This window comes from Camellia sinensis, chromosome 5, assembly GCF_055761805.1.
Source record: "Camellia sinensis isolate YWXY chromosome 5, ASM5576180v1, whole genome shotgun sequence".
Lineage (NCBI taxonomy): Eukaryota > Viridiplantae > Streptophyta > Magnoliopsida > Ericales > Theaceae > Camellia > Camellia sinensis.
Window position 1 is genome coordinate 43,999,489 of NC_138965.1, and position 13,281 is coordinate 44,012,769.

At 34.3% G+C, this 13,281-nt stretch overlaps 1 protein-coding gene across 10 annotated transcripts in view; it reads right to left on the reverse strand.

Annotated features, from left to right (window-relative positions):
* Nucleotides 1–2,247: 2,247 nt before the first annotated feature.
* The window catches only part of LOC114287269 (zinc finger CCCH domain-containing protein 19), a 63,747-nt gene continuing 52,713 nt past the window's right edge, over nucleotides 2,248–13,281 (reverse strand). For 4 of the 10 annotated variants that reach the window (XM_082868731.1, XM_082868729.1, XM_082868730.1 and 1 more), the window contains exons 13-14: nucleotides 11,750–11,964; nucleotides 10,842–11,674 (exon numbers count right to left, since the gene is read on the reverse strand). In XM_082868731.1, coding sequence (XP_082724857.1) covers nucleotides 11,012–11,674; nucleotides 11,750–11,964 — 878 coding nt within the window. In that variant the 3' untranslated portion in view covers nucleotides 10,842–11,011. Of the gene's footprint in view, nucleotides 2,900–5,376; nucleotides 5,467–10,841; nucleotides 11,675–11,749; nucleotides 11,965–13,281 lie in introns of those variants that run through there. The other 6 variants (XR_014329449.1, XR_014329450.1, XM_082868733.1 and 3 more) reach the window with 3 other exon arrangements.

The following is a 13,281-nucleotide window of genomic DNA, read 5'->3' on the forward strand; positions in this document are numbered from 1 at the left end:
GTCTAATGTCAAGATTTTAATAGAATAAATAACTTTATCTTAATTTTTTTGCCCTCTCTTTATCATATTTTAATTGAATAATTTTATCTTCCTTAATTTTGTTTACCCTTATTTTTTTTTTTTGCTCCCTCCTTATCATTATTTAATTGAACAATTTTGTCTTAATTTTTTCTCTCAATTTTTTTTCCAATAATTTTTGTTTTATTATTAAATAATTAATGGATCATGATTTGTGTGGATTATGATTATGTTTTTAGATATGATATTATAATAATATAATTATTTTGTTATTAAACATCAGCGAGCTACATTGTTTGTGTTAATTATTGCTAAACTATAAAACAATAAGACCTATTTTATCTTTTTTGAGTCTTTATAATGATTTTTTCATATCTTAATATATGAAAATAAATTTAATGATTATATGCGTAAGGAAACTTTTTATGACTACTAAATAATAATAATAAAAAAATTAGGGTAAATTACAAACACCCCTGAGTTTTGCGTAAAATACGAATTACCCCTGTGATTTGAAAAATTATAAATACCTCCCTGTTAGAAATTTTTATTTAACAAAATTAATTGAAAAAGTAAAATTTCTAACAATTCACTTATACAATAATAAAATTATCTGAATTATTAATTGAAATAAAATTTTAACATTATTAAAAACTGTTAATTAACCTGATGATTTATTAATAAAAGAACCTATTTGTTATGAAATTAAAAACCTTAGGAGGCATAATGTAATTTCTAGAACCACATGGGGTAATTTATAATTTAAGTAAACCTCAAGAGGTGTGTTTGTAATTTACCCCAAAAAATTATTCATAACTTATTATTTTATCTATAATTTTTTTTATAAAAAAAAATATATATAAAAGAGCCCCACTTTCAAAGCCCGCTTAAGATCTCATAAATCTTAAGATCGGCCTGTGAGTGCATAACAAGAAGCACTTGTAACATAGAAATTTGTACCAACATATAAGAGAATTACGAGAAACACACAAAAAATTGTGCCAACATATAAGAGAATTACGAGAAACACACAAGATTTACATCTACTTGCATCTAAAGGAGAGATTTTATTCCTCACTATATGAGAAAATTTCCTCCCTATATGAAAAAAAAATCATCAGTACAAAGTTAAATCACATAACCCAAACTTGAAACGAAACCCTTGTGTACACATTACACTAAACCCAAGTCCCAAAACAAACTCGTTTCTTGCTCCATTGTATCAACAACCTTTTCACCTTCACATTCCTATGAACCATGTGTAAACCTAAGACTCTTGTGCATAACACATAGGTGCCCAAGAACCACACCCATGTAACCCATACCAACACCATCTTCTTAAACTCTAATCTTTCATATTTCTATTCAACTTTTGCACAAAATGAAGAAAAAAGGAATATTGAAAGTCAAGATACAATTTATTCAGAGTAGCCATAGTGCATGAATAAGTAATAATTAGGGCACAAATTTCTAACAACCTTACTTGAGAAGTCAAAGCAAACTCTTGTAAATCAAAAATAATATGAAACAACTACTTTTGAACTAATCCCAACAAGACATTTTTCCACTCTCTAATTCCTGTCAATAGCCAATCCCACTTGATTTACTCTTTCTTATTTCTCTTCTACTTTTGCACAAAATGAACTAAGGAATATGAAGGTCAAGATACAATGTATTTAACCATGGTGTACATGAATAAGTAATAAATAGGGCACAAATATGTAACACCCTCACTTGAGAACTCAAAGCAAACTCTTGGAAATCAAAAAAAAAATATGAACCAACTACATTAGGATTCGAACTAATCCGAACAAGATATTTGTTCCTCTGATTCCTGTCAATAGCTAACTGCATTTGATTAGGACATAAAACTTAATTTGATTTGGTTAGAGGAGTTAATCCATGTAGCAACAATATTTCAACCAAAATTATTGTTAGTGCTGTCTAAATAAAAGATAGTACCCATCAAATGATATGGGTAGTGTCAAGTAAATGGCCATATCAGATGGTGTCCTAGCATCCCCCTTTTTCTCATTCTGATTTACATATATCTTGTATGCCTCTAACAAAAATTAAAGTGCATGTTTTTAAAAAACACTCAAGATAATATTTCAATAACAATATATGCAGTATATTAATAATAACTGAATTATTAATCTGATCTTTCTCCTTTTCAAGGAAAAAATTCAAAACTGTGGTTAAGGAAAAAAGATAATATCAGAAGCAATATTATATAAAACAGCTTAGTTCTCTATTAAGCAACTACCAATTCAACATAATACATCTCATTACAACCCCCAATTTTGACAAAACAAAACCACCTCCGATGTCTTTGGCAACCTGTGAGGTATTCTTTAGTTAAAGCAATTATGCTTTACAAAAACAGAACCAAAAGTCATTTAGACAAGAAATTTAACGGGAAAGTTTTCCAATTTTTGTCTATATTTTTAGGGAAGTTCTTGTAGAAAGTAACCAAAAAGATCACAATCCTTTTTCTTTTTTTTTTTTTGATAAATAAGATCACAAACCTTCACTTTGACCATCTTCCAAACTTTGATTTGTAATTGCGAAACAAATGATTTCAAATCGCTCCAACATTTCAAAATTGACAGTGCATGAGACCTCTTTCTTTCTCCATTTGTTTTCGAATTTCTGCTTTTCGATAGCAAAGCTTAGATCATCTTGCCATCATCATCTCCACCTGACTCAATTTTCTGTTTCGAATCTTTTGGTTGGCTTTGCTTTTGTCCATCAATATGAGAACTCGATTGATGTGGCTCACTTTGGAGGATGACATTAGATTGATCTTCAGGAGCATTAGGCTGTTCTGGTAGTTTTTCAATAACAGATACCTCGGAATGGTCTTCCTTCTCTTTTGCAACTAAGCATAAAACAAATAAAACAAATACACGTTAGCCTTTCTATCAACCAGATCAAAAGAATATAATTAATCAGTACTAAACAGAAACTACAGAGAGGCAAGGAACTAAGTGTTGGAAAAAATGGATTTTTGGTGACTTTAATTAAATATTAAAGTGGGTCCCAACCGTCTATTGTGTTGGGTCTAAGTAGGTCTAGATACTTTGCAATGAGATCTTTACCCCACAAATAGAATGGCCAAAAACCATTGAGAATTGAATGAGAAATTGCCCCATGAAGTTAGCTTCATGAAAGAGTTAATGGGGTTTGTAACTTCTGCCTTTATTGCAGAGTTTAATAGTGCATTAATGGGGTTTGTAACTCCTACCTTTATTGCAGAGGTTAATGGTACATTAGTGACCAATAAAGGCTGGAAGCTTCTCCTTTCTCCCCTATATATGTATAAATTGAGACCCTCCTGTCAAGTCTCAAACACAGAAATTTTTGCTTCCTTTTTACAAGTCAATTTGCTAGAAAGTTTCTACAGTGAGAGAGTGTTGCCATGGTTTTGTTCGCTAAGCTAGACAGAAAGTGCTTCTGCCGTAGTTGGTTTTTGACCGTCGTATCCTGAGAGACAGACGCCGGAATTCTTCAAGCACTCGACCCGTGAAGCAGCAAAATCTGTTTTAAGGAAACTGCTACCGTACAGGCTTCGGTTTGCTTTCTTTACCATTTTATTGTATTGTATATTTCTGTGGTAATTTAGTTGTAATTCTTAGCATGTGTTCTTGGTATATATATATATTTTTTATAATTTATTCGTGAATCTATTTATTTAATTTCACAATTTGAACAACACTAAGTAACCGATTCACCATCCGGAAGGGGGAGCAAGAACTTTTATAAAAATACCTTAAAAGTGGGACTGCCTTCAGAGTGTGTATATGTACAATTTAACATACAATTATATTTATATAAATAAACATATTATTTTATTTTTTATGTATTTATAACATATAGCTAGCAAATGTAACACAATACTCAAATGCTAAAGAATAACACTAGGGGTACGTTCATTGGAAGTTATGACAGCCCTACAGGGAGAGTTCATGTACCATCCTACTGGTGACAGGTTCAAGTCTTCTTGAGCTTCATTTTGCCCATGGTTGTTAAAATCGGGTTCCAACATAGGATCGGTGAGAGGGTCTCGTATAAGATCAGATGGAGGATTGAAAGATTCTACTTTCTATTAAAAGTAAGGTAAAACTACAAATAAAAATAATGCATATTAAAAATAAAGGTAAAAAAATCACAAACCAAGTGATCCTACTTACAATCCTACCTACAACCCTACCTGCAATCCTGCTACAACAATGATTTTGATCATTTCGGAAAATTTAGGACTGTAGGATGATCCAGATGGAGATTTTGCCCCTTGCTGCTCTTTAAACATTGACATAGCAGTCCTTTAGTGGTTAAAAAAAGAATTCACTTAAGTGCGCAAATTTGATCACATCAGTCTGCGGAATTGACAGGAATTGCCAGAAAATCAATGAATTCAAGCTCCAGAGCACGGTCTGCCTACTACTTCACATAGTTTAGGTGACTTTGCATGGAATTCTAAACCACAAGGGCCCAAATATAGGCCAAAGAGAGGCATAATAATGGGGACAAGCCATGTTAGTCTGTGATTGAAGTTTGAAGACTATGGATTTTGGTGACAAGGCTCTATTTTAAAGTTGGTGGTGAACTGATACAAAACAACTGATAACTAGTGCAGTGAAGTCCTACTAAACTTAGGGGAAGCCATAGGGTAGGGTAACTGTAAAAATATATAAAAATAAATATTCCAAAGGGAAGTGATGCAGCACCAAGAAGAAGAATGAAGAAGAACAAAGAAGAATAAATCGGGAATCACAATCCCAAAACAAATTTCAACATCAATTATTCAATCCTCAATCATATCATAGTCCATTCTCTTCAAACTACTATAAAAGACCATATATATAGGCATACTAGGAAACCCTAATTAAATTAAAGTTACCAAAAATTAAACACCACAATAATAAAATCCTGATAAGATAAAATACAAATATAAAACAATGCCAAAATAAGTCACTAAATCTTTATCTAATGCCTTTGTGATCCCCATCATGAAGTTAAAGGATGGCAAAAACATAGTGGAGAATAGTTCAGATAAGCAAACAGCATAGAATGAAATATATCAAACTCAGATCAATGAGCCTTAATGTGAGGATGATGACATTGAACTTTTTCTTCTTCCTCTCTCTCTCTCTCTCTCTCTCTCTCTCCCCTTTGGGTGCCAACTAAGTAATGAAGCAAAGGTACTTCATACAGCAAATGAATAAAATTTTTGGAGGGCATAGTTGTTTCCAAAGAAATAAGGTAAGCCAGAGAAAATTATAAATCAGTGGGACTGCATTGTTATTTCCAAAGTAATAGGGAAAGCCAGAAAAGTTACAAATCACAAACAATTACCAGGGTTAGGAAGACGGATAATCTTACGAGATGAGTAACAAAGTACGTTTGTAGTCCAAACTCACAATATGGAGATCAAGTCGGGCAATTCTGTTCACACACCACAAATATTCTCAGTTCAGATCATTTTTCCGTTCAGATCAACTTCCAAACAAAAACTAATTGTTCAGATAGCAACTTTTGAACAAAAATCAATTGTTAGAGCAAAAACCCTGTTCAAGTTAAAACCCTGTTTGAGTTGATATCCGAACAATTAATTTTTGTTAATTGTTTGGAAGTCGAAATCCAAATGAAAAAAAATGAGACAAAGTGTGGTGTGCAAATAGAAGCTCCCAATCAAAGCCATGTGAACAATTCACAACACAAATAACAAAAGGGTTATAAGAGAAGAAGAGCAGTACATAATATCTTTGGAGAGACAGAAAATAGAGATTAGGTGCCTAAAATGATAATGTAGTGGGTTCTTGAGAATGGGAAAACAACTAATGTATTGACATAATAGATATGCATATTAGGGCTTTAACTAGCATGAATCGATTGTTATAGCTACCAACCTAATTGTTGAAGATGCTTATGTCAAGAGTCTGTAACAAAACACAAACATTAACTTTTCTTATGGATAAATTAAGATATCTAAAATGAAATTCATTGGTGAATTTATTTGCTAAGGATACAATCTCTCTCTCTCTCTCACACACACACGCACACACACACACACAAAATTTAAGAGACAATGTTGAATTGGAAGCTAATTTAGATTTAAGTTGTGATATTTTATGGTTCTACAACTATTGTGATTCTGTAGAAGGAAGACTCTGAAAATATGTGTAATATGATGAAAACTACGAGTAGTAATGACAAAGAGTAAATGCAATGGCCAACAAATACTCTAGGATTACCATCTTCAATAATTTCAATTAGGTAAGACACAAGGAGTGGAAATTAAGATAATATTAAAATATGGACAAACATGGGAAATAGTTGTAATGAGGGAGAGTAAATGTAATAACCAACAAATACTCCAGAGTTACCATCTTCAATAATTTCAATTTGATAAGACACAAGGAGTGGAAATTAATATAAAATTAAAATATGGACAAACATGGGAAATACTTTTGAAATGTCAGGTAAGTGCAAACAATTCGAGAAAGGCAAGATCTTAGTAGAAAGATTTGGAAGGCCATAAAGAAATTCTTGTTCTCTTCACATCATTAAAGATACTTTTTAATCCAAAATAACGAATTTATTGTTGTCCCCAATTAATACTTAATTTTACAATAACCATCTCAGATCAACTTGGTCAAATAAAGAAAGCAAATAAAGAGATATCTCGTAGCAGATAATTATGGATTCAATTGAAATATGAGCACCTATGTGGAATAACTACCACAAAGTGGTTCAAAAGGGATAACTGATTCGGCATTATTGTATAGATAGCAACTAATTGTCAAATAAGCATTGAAAAACAGAGATAGATATGCTCCTCCAGTGAAGGACAATAAAAATATGGCAGTTGTGTTGGGCACTCAACTTCACTACTGAAAGCTATGCATCCCTAGTTGCTATTTCTTAGAAAAATAAAAAGGGACCAATGTTTTGAAACCCGAACTATTGACCAAACCGGAAAAGTGACTGGATCAAGAGTCACTGGTTCAATTGTCAGGTCAATAGGAATTGAACCATGATGTCATAATTACCTAAATTTATTAAAAATTATACTTAAATAAAAATAATAATTATTAAAATACATTCATTAAAAATATTTTAAGATATATATTTTTTACAGAAATAATTATACTAAATATATATGTTCATACATATGTTTTTATATTGATATTGTTTGTGAAAATGTAAATAAAATTTGTGTTTGAGATAAAATACGTTGATATAATAAATAACATATATGTACATGTACTATATATTGATAAGAAATATAATAAATAACATATATGTACATGTACTATATATTAATAAGAAGCTGAGTTGCTGTTTGTGCCTAATTTTGTAAAATTCTTGTCGACAGGTGTATCAGTCAGATGATGACACATGGCAAAGTCAAAGTGAGAGTCTTTCATTAATCAGAGGGACAGGTGGCATGAAAAAAGGTGAACATGTGCAGAAAGTGATAGGAATGTTCTGGGGCCAGTTACCAGCCAGTTTGTGATATAGTGGGCTGATTTATAGGAGATGATGCTCGCAAATTGAGGCTTGTTCTTTGTCGAGGTATCGCTCAGAATAATGAGGGGCATGTGGCAGCATGGAGGAAAGATGGTTCGATAGGTGGAGTTGAGTATTTGGCAGATTTTGAAGGCTTGGAAGTGAAGAGGCAGTTACCATGACAGTTATGCAGTTGCAGGTTTGAAGGAATATGCGATCATGGGCCAACGAAAGAGGAGAAAGTATAAAAGCCAAAGATTTGTAAAGAGGAGGACATCATCAACACAACAACAACTTAGTTTTTACCTTAGGAGTAGATTATCAATTTAGGAGTAGTTTATTCTATAACTTGTAACCTTTGTAAACTTTGGTGGTTTCATCTTGAAATCATCTCTTGTTTGCTTTGTTTACTTAGTTTGATCTTGTTGATTGTAACTTTTTTCCCAAAGAAGTCCTTGTACTTTCAAGGCATTTGAATCAAAAAACACAGTCGCTTGATCTCTCTGTTTGGTTGTTTGTTTAAATTATTGCCTAGCTTCTGTCAATTTAGGCCAAGCATAATTTTTACTTACAATTTTTGGCACGCCCAATGAGACAACATCTTAATTTGGAACAGTTAAGAATACTTGTCTAAACCTCCAATCTTGATGCCACCAATCAAAGGAAAACCCTTAAAATTGTATATTTCAACAGGGGGCAATCGACTGGTTTTTTATTGGCACAAGATAATGAGGAGTGTGAATAAGCTGTGTATTACCTTAGGAAGCTAAATGAAGCAGAAATTAGGTATAGCTCTGTGGAGAAGTTATGTTTGGCCTTATATTTTGCAGCAATCAAGTTAAGGCATTACATATTACCTTCAGAGGTTGATGTGATTGCTCAAACAGATGTTATAAAATACATGTTATCAAGGCTAGTTTTGAGAGGGAGATAGGGAAAATGGATACTTGCATTGATTGAATATTGTTTTAAGTATGTTCCTCAAAAAGCTGTGAAAGGCCAGGCATTGGCAGACTTTTTGGCTGAACATCCTTGTAACCCTATCGAACCAAACTTGTATGAAGTTTTTTCAGTAGAAATGAAGCCATAGAAGTTGATGTTTGATGGTTCAAAAACTGAAGAAGGTGTAGATGCTAGGGTGGTTTCACCACAAGGACAAGTGTTTCAGTCTTCTTACCAATTGGATGAGCTCCAAGTGCAATCAAATAACCAGGCTGAGTACGAGGCCTTGATTATTGGCTTGGAATTGGCAAGAAGCCTCAAAATCCCACACTCAAAGGTGTTTGGAGATTCACAATTAGTGATAAGACAGGTCATTGGTCAATACAAGTGTAATAGTGCAGTACTTGGGGAATACCTAGATCAAGTTTTAAAATTGGTCAAAGGTTTTGAATCAGTGGAGTTTGAACATATGTTTAGACTTGAAAATAAAGAGGCCAACAAGATGGCTCAAGTTACATTTGGTTTAAGAATTCCATATGGTTTTCAAGAAAGGATTATAAAAATTCAAAAAAGAGTAATGCCTTGTGTCAAGTGTCGACAACAACAAAGTTTGTCAATCTTGGTTTTATATGTGGCAGAAGATGATTGGAGATCATCCTTGATTAAATACTTAAGCAATCCAGAAGCAAGAGTGGATAGAAAAACAAGATATCAAGCTATGAACTATCAACTACGTCATTTTAGGAGATGACTTGAAGTGCATGAGGGCATTTGTGGTGCTCACCAAGCTGGTGAGAAAATGAGGTGGCTTATTAAGAGACATGGTTATTTTTGGCCTTCAATGAGAAAGGATTATATTAGTTATGTCGGGCGATGTCAACGATGTCAAAAGCATGGCAATATACAAAAGGTGTTAGCTGTAGATTTGCATTCAATTGTAAAGCCTTGACCATTTAGCATGGTTGTTAAAATCGCGATCCGGATCGTAGGATCGTACGATCCTACGATCCTACTTTGCCAAAACGATCCAGATCGTTGTAGGATCGATGTTATAACAGTATCGCAAGTAGGATCGTGTAGGATCGCATGGGATCGTGTAGGATCGTATGGGATCGTATAGGATTGTAAGTAGGATCGCAAGTAGGATCGTAGATTTTATGATTTTTCACCTTATTTTTAATATGTATCATTTTAATTTTAATTTTTTTCTTTTTTTTTAAATAAAAAGTAGGATCTTACGATCCTCAATCCGATCCTACGATCCGATCCACCAAACCCTCTCACCGATCCTACTTAGGATTCCGATTTTAACAACCTTGCCATTTAGAGGATGGGCAATGGATTTGATTGGTCAAATCTTCTCACTTTCATCAAAACAACACTCATTTATTTTGGTTGTAATTGATTATTTTACTAAATGGGTTGAGGCAATTCCTTTGAAAGTGGTGAATTAATCCCATGTTATTGATGTCATCAAGAAACATGTGGTTCATAGGTTTGGATTGCCACAAACAATTACTGTCGACCAAGGGACAATTTTTAGTGGTGATGAAGTTAAAAGAGTTTGCCAGAATATATGGCGTTCAAGTGCTCAATTCATCCCCATATTATGTCCAAGCAGAGTCATCAAATAAGACTATTAAGGCAACCTTGAGTAGGGTGATAGAGGATAACCCAACAGAATGGCATGAATTGTTATTTGAGGTGTTGTGGGCATATAGAAATTCTAAGAGGGATAGTACTCAGGCTTCCCCTTATGAGTTGGTTTATAGTCATGCTGCAATATTACCCTTAGAGATAACAGTAAGGTCTAACAGGGTGGCTAGGCACTATGACATCCCTGTCGATGAATATAATGAGGCCATGTTCATGGAGTTGCAAGATGTAGAAGGGAAAAGAGTGGATGCTTTCAATTGTATGATAGCACAAAAGAAGAAAATTGAAAGAATTTATAATAAGAAAGTTAAAGTGAAGGCTTTTGGTGAAGGTGATTTAGGCCTCGTTTGGCAAGAGGCTATTTTAGCCAATTAGCCAAAAAGTTACTAAATTAGCCAAAAAGCCAACAACCCATACCAAAAAGTCAAAGATTCTCTTTTCTCTCTACTTTTTGCACATCTTTTCGTAATTAGCCAAAAAGTCATCCCAAACATACAAGTTTTTTTTACCTACCTTTTTAGCCAAATAGCCAAAAAATTACTAAATTAGCCTGTTCCCAAACGAGGCTTAATTTGGAAAACTATCTTGCCATTGGGAACAAAGGGTCCTGAGTTTGGCAAGTGGTTACCAAATTGGGAAGGACATTTTAGAGTCCATAAAGTCCTCAAAAGAGGGGCATACCAATTAGCGTCCTTAGAAGAACAACCACATAGAAGAAACATAAATGGAAAATATTTAAAGAAGTACTATCCAACAGCCATGTGGGAAAATCTTAAAGGAAAATGAAATGACAAGCATTGATATTCACTGAAATTTCAAGATATTCACAAAAGCAAAACATGACTAAGACATTTACAAGAGAAAAAACAAACAATTGTGTCTAGTCTCTTGAGAAAGTAAGTGCAAGAGTGCCCCATCTTGATTGAGTGGCTGCCAACATAGCTTGAGCTTGATCAAGTTCTTCCATGGTGGCTTGTATGGATGATGGGCCACTCCCAATTTGAGCTAGTAGGGTTTTGGCTTCATCGCCATGCTTTTCTCTTTGTTGTTGAAGATCAAGCCTTTTTTGTTTAACAAGAGCTAGTTCTGCTTCAAGTCTAGCTTCTTCAAGGGCTAATGCTTTGTCTTGGTCAGAAAGATTGGAGGAGGTCTGACAGGTGATCATTAGCAAGTTGGAAATGTTTTGGGCAGTTCCCAAGAAGTCTTTCTTGGCTTGTATCTTTTCTTTGCAACTTTGAGCAGTTGCCAAAAGAGTTGGCCATTCAGTAATGATTTTGGCCAGATGGGTGAGTTGATTCTGACTAAAAGGGTTAGGAGATAGCCTTTGGATAGCAGTCAGGTAGCTCAAAGCTTCGATGGGTTGCTTTGAAGCTATTTCTTCAAATGGAGTGTTGATAAGGCTTAGGAAAGAAGTCATGATTTGTTGATCCTCAGGGCTATAATGATGAAGCCTTTGTGGAAGTGGAGATATATGCTCAAGGCTTTTCTGAAAGGCTGCAATTTCATCCCATATGCTCAAAGTTGTTCCAATTGGAGTTGAAACCTGTCGACAGTCAGGGTTAAGTAAGGATTGATAAGTTCTAGCTAAGAAAAGAAAAATATGGTGAAGAGTTACTACCTGCACATCAGTGGATGTTGGAATGCTGACTAAGGTGTCTTTTGAAGTATCAGCAAGGGGCTCACTTGTTGCTGGGAGGATAGTGTCCCCAATGTTTCCACTCATTGATGGAGTTTCCTCCATGGTTACAACTTTAGGAGATTGGATGTTTTTAGGTTCAACTCTTGTGGGATTACGATCATTGGGTGGATTTTCTTCAATTGGTTTTCCTGCCCCTGTGATGAGAAATAAGGCCCTGTTTGTTTTCAGAGATAGAATGGAGGGGATTCATAGTGAGGGGATTAATAGTGAGGGGATTGTTAGGGAGGGGATTGTTAGGAAGGATTAAGTAAAATTGTGTTTGTTTTGATGATAGTTGTTAGTGTAGGAATTGTTAAATTATTTTTATATAAAATAATAAAAAAAATAAAAAAAATACAAAAACATTAAACATTAATGTTTTAAAAAAAATGCCAAACATGTAACAAATTTCCAGAAAAAATAAAATAAATAAAATAATGATTTTTACTTAACAAAAAATACGAAAAATTAAACATTAAAGTTCAAAAAAAATGCCCAACATGTAAAAAATAAAAATAAAAAAATAAAAAATTTCTAGTCCGGCGGACTATTTTTCTAATATTAAGTCTTGGAGGCCCATCCGAATCCCTTCCCCAAGGGGATTCATAATCCGAAGCTCACTATCAATCCCCTCCCCATCTCTCAAAACAAACACAATGTTAGTGGGTCCCACTTCACTACCAATCCCAATCCCCCTTCTAACTCTCCAAACAAATGGGGCCTAAGGAGTTAGTTAGTAAATTTAATTGAAAGGAATTAACAATAAAGAGGGAATTAGGAAGCTTGCTTACCATGAGTGACTTGGAGGTTAGGTTGAGGAAGTTCAATGGGTTCATTGAATGATGGGTGAGAACTCTTAGGAGTCTCCCTTTCAAAGGGCTCACCAATAGGAGATGATTGACCATTTGGAGATGAATCAATGTCAATCCTTTCTTCTTGCAAATTGGAAGGTTGTTCAATTGGAGAGCTGGTAGATTCAGACACATGATTTGAGGAGATGACTGACGGAAATTTGATGGCCCAGTTGCCCCTAGGTAAAGAACCTTCATTGGAAAGACTCCAAGAGCCACATCCTAAGGTTGATAGGGGGTGGATTAGAACTGATGTGTGGAGCTGGTTGGTTTGGGATTGCAGTGCTTGGCTCATTCTTAGAGGAGCGGGGATGTGTTTGAGAAGCTGCTTTGGGAGATGACTTGGGTTCTCTTCATTTTCAACATAAGTTGAAATGAGAATTCTTCTCCTTTTTCTCTGTAGAAGATAAAAATTTGAGGTGAGTTACATGATGATGCTAAGAGATGTGTGAGCATAAAGGTGAGGGATTATACCTGATGTGTTTGGTCTGAAGGATTGAGGGTTGTTGGTTCAAGTACTTGGTTGAATGGAATATCCCACTCCCTAAATGTGGGATTAAAATCTTCTTGAGCCAGAGTTGTAACAAGGGGCTCTTGCCTTTTCTTTGCCCTCATTTCTCT